This window comes from Mandrillus leucophaeus, unplaced genomic scaffold (assembly GCF_000951045.1).
Source record: "Mandrillus leucophaeus isolate KB7577 unplaced genomic scaffold, Mleu.le_1.0 Scaffold212, whole genome shotgun sequence".
NCBI classification, from domain to species: Eukaryota; Metazoa; Chordata; class Mammalia; order Primates; family Cercopithecidae; genus Mandrillus; species Mandrillus leucophaeus.
In genome coordinates, this window is record NW_012102166.1 from 1,700,032 (window position 1) to 1,707,366 (window position 7,335).

Below are 7,335 nucleotides of genomic sequence, written 5' to 3' on the forward strand. Positions count from 1 at the left end.
TTTTTGTATTTTTAGTAGAGATGGGGTTTCACCATGTTGGCCAGGCTGGTCTCGAACTCCCGACCTCAGGTGATCCACCAGCCCTGGCCTCCCAAAGTGCTGGGATTACAGGTGTGAGCCACTACACCTGGCTCGTGTGATAGATTTTTTTCATTACTTCCCTCATGGTTTGATTTTTCTAGGGTGTTTTTGTTCGTTTTGTTTTGTTTTCGAGACGGAGTCTTGCTCCAAATTGCAGTGTTACTGATACCTTCCAGTCTTCTGAAAATAATGTTCTTGGAGGAAGGGATCAAGAAATGTGGCACCATCATTTAAATTCCCTCAGGACCAACTCTATTGGACACATAAACAATAGCAACAACATCTACTTTCAATAAAATGTTGGCATTGCTCTCTGCCAATTACCTTGAGAGCCTGACTCAGGAACGAAAAGCTCTATACCGACCCTGGCCTTCAGCTCCTGACCTCAAGTGATCCCCCCGCCTTGGCCTCCAAAAGTGCTGGGATTACAGGCGTAAGCCACCACGCCCAGCCAAGGTTGCTTTTTTGGATTCAATCATGTTTTATACTATCTCTTACCTAAGAACTTGAATAGTTGTTCCCACCTCCCCCTTTTTATTTTGGTTTCTCTCTTTCGTGTTAGAAAGTTTCTTTAAATACCTAGAAATCTTTGCTTTCTGCTCACATTTGAGAGCGGGTGCTTAGCGTGACATGGTGGCTCACATCTGTAGTCCCAGTTACTCAGGAGGCTGAGACAGGACGATCACATGAGCCCAGGAGTTCAGGACTACAATGAACTATGATTGTGCCACTGCACTCCAGCCTGGGTGACAGAGGCCCTATATCAAGAAAAAAAAAAAAAAAAAGAGTGAGGTGCTAAGAAGTTGACTAGAATTTCCATGTACACAGTTGGGACTTACCAACTGTGAGTTTCACTATGAGGTTATCTGGCCAACTGACTGGTTGGAGAGCCCCTGATGTTCATATCCTGAGGTCTTTTCTCATTTATCAAATTCCCCAGAGAAGAGTCTTCCAGTCTCTTACCTGGAAAGTATAAGCCTTGCTGATGGAGTTCTGGAAACTACCACTCACTGTATAAACTTTCGGTGGGGGGGGGGTTGTTTGTTTGTTTTTGATACAGGGTCTCACTCTGTCACCCAGGCTGGAGAGCAGTGGTGTGATCAGGACTCACCGCAGTCTAAACTCCCAGGCTCAAGCAATCCTCCCATCTCAGCCCCCTCCAAGTAGCTGGGACTAGTTTTGTATTTTTTGTAGAGTTAGGATCCCACTATGTTGCCCAGGTGGGTCTCAAACTCCTGGGCTCAAGTGATCCTCCCGCCTTGGCCTCCAAAAGTGCTAGAATGACAGGCATGAGCCAACTCATCTGGCCCTAAACTTGCTTTTGTTTTCTTTTTTTTGAGATGGAGTCTTGCTCTGTCTTCTAGGCTGGAGTGCAGTGGCACAGTCTCGGCTCACTGCAGCCTCCACCTTCCAGGTTCAAGCAATTCTCTTGCCTCAGCCTCCCAACTAGGTGGAATTACAGGGGCCTGCCACCGCGCCCGGCTAATTTTTGTAGAGATGGTGTTTCACCATGTTGCCCAGGTTGGTCTCGAACTCCTGACCTCAGGTGATCCTCCCGCCTCGGCCTCCCAAAGTGCTGGGATTACGAGTGTGAGCCACTGCACCCGGCCTAATCTCTGTTTTCAATGCAGTGGTCTTGCCCTCAACTGTACTCAGGTGCTCTCTAAGCTAAAAACCTGTTTTCCATTTCCAACAAAGAAACCTCCAGTATTCTGATGGGTTGGGGAAGATCAGTTGCCAAGATATATAGAGTCAATAAAGAGATCTGGAGGTCTAACTTCAAATAATCCTCCTAATTTTAGTACCACTTTCACCCCAGTTGTACACGATGCTGCTAATTTCATGGTAAATCAGGTTGCTTGTAAGCTTTCTTTGCTGCTGGCTTAGTTACCACTTGACTACAAAATCAGTCTGTTTTCCAATATCCGTCTAAAGTTTTGCTATTAACTCCTCTCCCTTTGACTCCTTTTAAAAACACTTTAGGCCAGGCACAGTACGCTCACACCCATAATCCTGGCACTTTGGGAGGCCAAGGCAGGAGGACCCTTTGAGTTCAGAAGTTCAAGACCAGCACAGGCAACACAATGAGACCCTGTCTCTACAAAAAAAAAAAAAAAAATTAAAAATCAGCCACATGTGGTGGCACACACCTATGGTCCTGACTATTCAGAAGGCTGAAGTGGGAGGATCACTTGAGCTTGGGAGTTTGAGGCTGCAGTGAGCCATGACTGAGCCACTGCATTCCAGCCTGGGCAGCAGAGTAAGACCTTGTCTCGAAAAATACATTTTTTTAAAAATAAGCCACTTCACTGTCATTTGATTAGCTTTTAGGGAAGGATTAAGTCAAATGCCAGACCCATCAAGTGTTTTGTTTTTGAGACAGGGTCTCGCTCTGTCATCCAGGCTGGAGTGCAGTGGCACAATCCATGGCTTACTGCAGCCTCGACCTCTCAAGCTCAAGAAATCCTCCCATCTCAGCCTCCCAAGAAGCTGGGAAGACAGGTGTCAGCCACCAAGCCTGGCTATTTTTTTTTTATTTTAAAATATTTATATTTATATATTATTATTATTATTTATTTATTTGAGATGGAGTTTCACTCTTGTAGCCCAGGCTGGAGGGCAATGGCACAGTCTCAGCTCACCGCAACCTCTGCCTCCCAGATTCAAGCGATTCTCCTGCCTCGGCCTCCCAAGTAGCTGGGATTACAGGCATGTGCCACCATGCCCAGCTAATTTTGCATTTTTAGTAGGGATGGGAGTTTCTCCATGTTGGTCAGGCTGGTCTTGAACTCCTGACCTCAGGTGATTCACCCACCTCGGCCTCCCAAAGGGCTGGGATTATAGGCGCGAGCCACCGCACCTGGCCTTTATTTTTTTAAATATAGGAGACAGGGTCTCACTATATTGCACAGGCTGGTCTCAAAGTCCTTAGTTCAAGTGATCCTCCCGCCTCAGCCTCTCAAAGAGCTGAAATTACAGGAGTGAGCCAACATGCCCAGCCCCCCAATTTTTTTTATAAAGATAGTATCTCACTACATTCCCCAGGCTAGATCATTCAGTTTAACTGAGTATAACCTTCATTTGCTAACCTTGGGCAAACTGGTTTCATTTTTGATAATCTTCTATAAACTGTTACAAGAGATCTTTCCAAAAAAGGTAATTCTGGTCATAACACACTTCTTAAAAACACTTTAAAGGCGCAAATGCCTTCAAACTCGAGTCCAAAGTACTTAGCTTCCAAGACTTTTCCTGATTCCGCTTCTCTCTCCAGCCTCACCATTGTCATACCTAACCCCCACCACACTCCATTCACTCCAGGCAGACAGAATCCCTTGCTGGACTCCACATTTGCTGAGCCCGTCACAGCACCATGCTCTTGCCTATGACGTCTCCCTTTTCCACTACAAGCTCTCATCCACGTAGCTCACCTTTAAGATTGAGCTCACACCTGCAATCCCAGCACTTTGGGAGGTCGGAGCAGGTGGATTACTTGAGGTCAGGAGTTCGAGACCAGCCTGGCCAACATGGTGAAACCCCCGTCTCTACTGAAAATACAAAAATTAGCCGGGCGTGGTGGCGGGCCCCTGTAGTCCCAGGTACTCAGGAGGCTGAGGCAGGAGAATCGGTTGAACCTGGAAGGTGGAGGTTGCAGTGAGAGAGATCTTACCACTACACTCCAACCAGGGCGACAGAGTGAGACTCTGATAAATAAACTCATGTATAATAAACTAAATAGAGGCCACAGACGGTGTCAAGAAGGCGGACAGGTCTGAATGGCCTTGGGCGAGGAGATATTCCACTGTCGCCTCTGACTATAGGTGGTCCTGTGGCTGAGGCGCCGCGGACCCTGGGAGTTGTAGTTCACCAGGTGGACCGAGTGGGGGCGAGGCTGCGCTGAGCATCCTGGGAATTGTAGTGCTCCCTACACGGTGCCCTCTGCGCAGGCGCACACCGAGAGCCACTTCCGGAACAAGCGTCGCGTTTCTCAGGAGAAACTCCAGGTGAGAATTCCCAGAGTGACGATGGCTACCTATAGTCTGGCGAACGAGAGACTACGCGCCCTGGAAGACATTGAACGGGAAATCGGCGCCATCCTTCAGAATGCAGGTTCGGGATGCGACAACCCGGACGGCGGGGAGCGAACGCGTGGCCGGGCTGCACGCACAGGCTGACCCGGCACTTGGAGCGGGGTTGGGGGAGGAACTCCTACGTGCGTGCGCAGCGAAAGGGCGGGATTGAGAGGGGCTGGCCCTAGGGCGGGGCTACACTGGCAGTCTCCGTGTGTCCCCTCCCTCTCTCCGCCCTGGCAGGTACTGTCATCCTAGAACTGTCCAAGGAAAAAACCAACGAGCGGCTTCTAGACCGGCAGGCGGCGGCCTTCACCGCTTCAGTGCTACACGTGGAGGCGGAGCTGTCGGCTCAGATCCGCTACCTCACCCAGGTCGGTGTGTCTGGAGGGTGCTGCGAGCGGACCCCAGCTCTGGGTCAAAGCCTCAGCCTTGGGTGATCCCGGGTGGAGCATTAACTGGGCAGGCCCAGACCTCCCCAGCCGGCCGTCCAGAGCCGGTTTCTTCCTCTAAAAGGAAAGAATGGGCCGGGCGCAGTGGCTTGACAAGAGTTCGAGACCAGCCTGGCCTACACGGTGAAACCTGGTCTCTAACAAAAATATAAAAATTAGGCTGGGTGCGGTGGCTCACTCTTGTAATCCCAGCACCTTGGGAGGCCGAGACGGGTGGATCATCTGAGGTCAGGAATTCGAGACCAGCCTGGCCAACGTGGTGAAACTCCATCTCTACTAAATACACAAAAATTAGCTGGGCGTGGTAGTGAGCACCTGTAATCCCAGCTACTAGGGAGGCTGAGGCAGGAAAATCGCTTGAACCCAGGAGGTGTACTTAGCCGAGATCATGCCATTGCACTCCAGCCTGGGCAACAGAGCAAAAACTCTGTCTCAAAAAATAAAAATAATAAATCATAAAATGAAAGAATTAAAGGTGGCCCTGCGTACCTCACTGGGTAACATCACATGTGCCTGGGAGATGTGTAAATTATGCTAGAACTACAGAACTTTGTCACTGGAAACTTGGCCTGACTTCAAGGCCACGAGGTCCCAGATCCTTATATCCTGAGAAGAGGGGGAGGATTGAGAAGATTCTGAACTTGTCGCAGGGATCGCTACCATTACTAATTTTTACAGTGTGCCAGATACTCTGTATTATTTTATCTAATCCTCAACAACTCTAGGAAGTAGTTATTGTCACTCCCATTTTACAGACAAGATTAACATAAGTTAAATGATTTATTTATCCAGCTACCAGGTGGCCTAACAAATTCAAACTCAGGTAAGAAATGAGACAAGAGACCTGATGCCTGCTTGGAGTAAGGGTAAAGGAGATGGTGCTCCATTCATAGTCTGTCTTGTAGGTGGCCACAGGGCAGCCCCATGAGGGCTCCAGCTACTCTTCGAGGAAGGACTGTCAGATGGCTCTGAAGCGAGTGGACTATGCCCGCCTCAAGCTCAGTGATGTGGCTCGAACCTGCGAGCAGATGCTGGAGAACTAGGCCAGGGAGGTGGACCCAGAGCTCAGAGGGACACCATCACCTGCGCCATGGGACAGAACCTGAGAACATGTAGGGTGGGGAGTATGGGCACCAACATGCCCTGCTCATTAAAGTACCCTAGGACAAAGGGGCAAATGGTGGGCACGGAAAAACTAAAGCCCAAGCCTGCCCACAGCTATGCCCTGGCCTCTCCAACAGGGTGCTCCTGTTCTGCTCTCCACAAACACCCTGACAGGCTCAGAGAGGAGATGGAAACTCCCATACCCAACCCACTTCCTCTAACACTTCACGCTGCTGCCCCAGGCTTCCCGCAGACTTGGCCTAACGAAGACACATTCTTCTTCATTCAGAGAGACAAAACAAGAACTAGAGTCTCAATAATAATAAAAGCAATAACAATAAAAACAAGATCAGACTCTCACTGGGGTAGGCAAGAGACTGAGGAAGTGAAACCAGCCCATGTGGTGTCCCAGCACAGCGCCTGCTAAGGAGGGAGGGTGGGAAAGCCCAGGCCTTCGTTGCGGGGACAGGAGGACGCAGGAGAGGGCTGAGGTGGGGAGGAACAACTGGTGTACTGGGGGAGATTTGGGACGAGGGGGAACCATGAGCAGAACAAACAAGCCAGGAATCATGGTAAGGGTGCAAGGGCCTGAGGCCGGTTGTTTCCATAAAGAAGACTCAATCATTATAAAAATAATTTTTAGTAGTTAAAAAACACACATAGGGCCAGGTACAGTGGCTCACAGCTTTAATCCCAGCACTTTAGGGTGCCGAGGTGGGCGGATCACCAGATCAGGAGTTCGAGACCAGTCTAGCCAACATGATGAAACCCTGTCTCTACTAAAAATACAAGAATTAGCCGGGTGTGGTGGTGAGCGCCTGTAATCCCAGCTACTCAGGAGGCTGAGGCAGGAGAATCGCTTGAACCCGCGAGGCGGAGGTTGCAGTGAGCCAAGATCACACCATTCCACTCCAGCCTGGGCAACAGAGTAAGACTCAGTCTCAAAAAAAAAAAGAGTCCATCATTATAAAGATAATTTTTAGTAGTTAAAAAACACACATAGGGCCAGGCACGGTGGCTCACACCTGTAATCTCAGCACTTCGGAAGGCCAAGGCAGGCGGATCACTTGCAGTCAGGAGTTTGAGACCAGCCTGGCCAACATGGTGAAACCCTGTCTCTTCTGAAAATACAAAAATTAGCCAGGCGTGGTGGCGCATGCCTGTAATCCCACTCGGGAGGCTGAGGCAGGAGAATCACTTGAACCTGGGAGGTGGAGGTTGCAGTGAGCAGAGATCGTGCCACTGCACTCCAGCCTAGATGACAGAGCGAGACTCCGTCTCAAAGCAAAACAAAACAAAAAATACACATAGAATTTGTCCAAGTTATTATCACCCAGTATGAAAAGCACATTTTATAGTATAACCATTTTTAAATGAGGGGCCTAAGAGAGGGCAGTGGCTGGTTAGTCCTATGTTAGATATTAACAAATACGTGTAGGCTGAATATGGTAGGTCACGCTTCTAATCCACACACTTTCGGAGGCCAAGGTGGGAGGATCACTTGACTCAGGAGTTCCATAACAGCCTGGGCAACGTACAGCCCGTACCTGAAAAACGAAAAACAAAACAAGTATACAGTGCCTGCCATGTTGTCGGGTCGATCTCCTTTATTATACCTTGTGTAAAAATAA

At 49.1% G+C, this 7,335-nt stretch overlaps 1 protein-coding gene across 2 annotated transcripts; it reads left to right on the forward strand.

Annotated features, from left to right (window-relative positions):
- The first annotated feature begins 4,032 nt into the window (after positions 1-4,032).
- Positions 4,033-6,253, forward strand: MED11 (mediator complex subunit 11). 2 transcript variants are annotated; one of them, XM_011980429.1, is made up of 3 exons: positions 4,033-4,188; positions 4,392-4,522; positions 5,506-6,056. In XM_011980429.1, the coding sequence occupies exons 1-3, from the start codon at positions 4,104-4,106 to the stop codon at positions 5,641-5,643; spliced, it is 354 nt and encodes a 117-aa protein (XP_011835819.1). In that variant the 5' UTR covers positions 4,033-4,103; the 3' UTR covers positions 5,644-6,056. The 2 variants fall into 2 exon arrangements, with proteins under 2 accessions (XP_011835819.1, XP_011835820.1); XM_011980430.1 differs by having other exon boundaries at positions 4,048-4,188; positions 5,393-6,253.
- Positions 6,254-7,335: the final 1,082 nt, after the last annotated feature.

Coding starts and splice junctions, on each gene's coding strand:
- MED11 (XM_011980429.1), top strand. CDS start 4,104: ATGGCTACCTATAGTCTGGCGAACGAGAGACTACGCGCCCTGGAAGAC. Junction 4,189..4,391: donor CGCCATCCTTCAGAATGCAG/GTTCGGGATGCG, acceptor CCGCCCTGGCAG/GTACTGTCATCCTAGAACTG. Junction 4,523..5,505: donor AGATCCGCTACCTCACCCAG/GTCGGTGTGTCT, acceptor TCTGTCTTGTAG/GTGGCCACAGGGCAGCCCCA.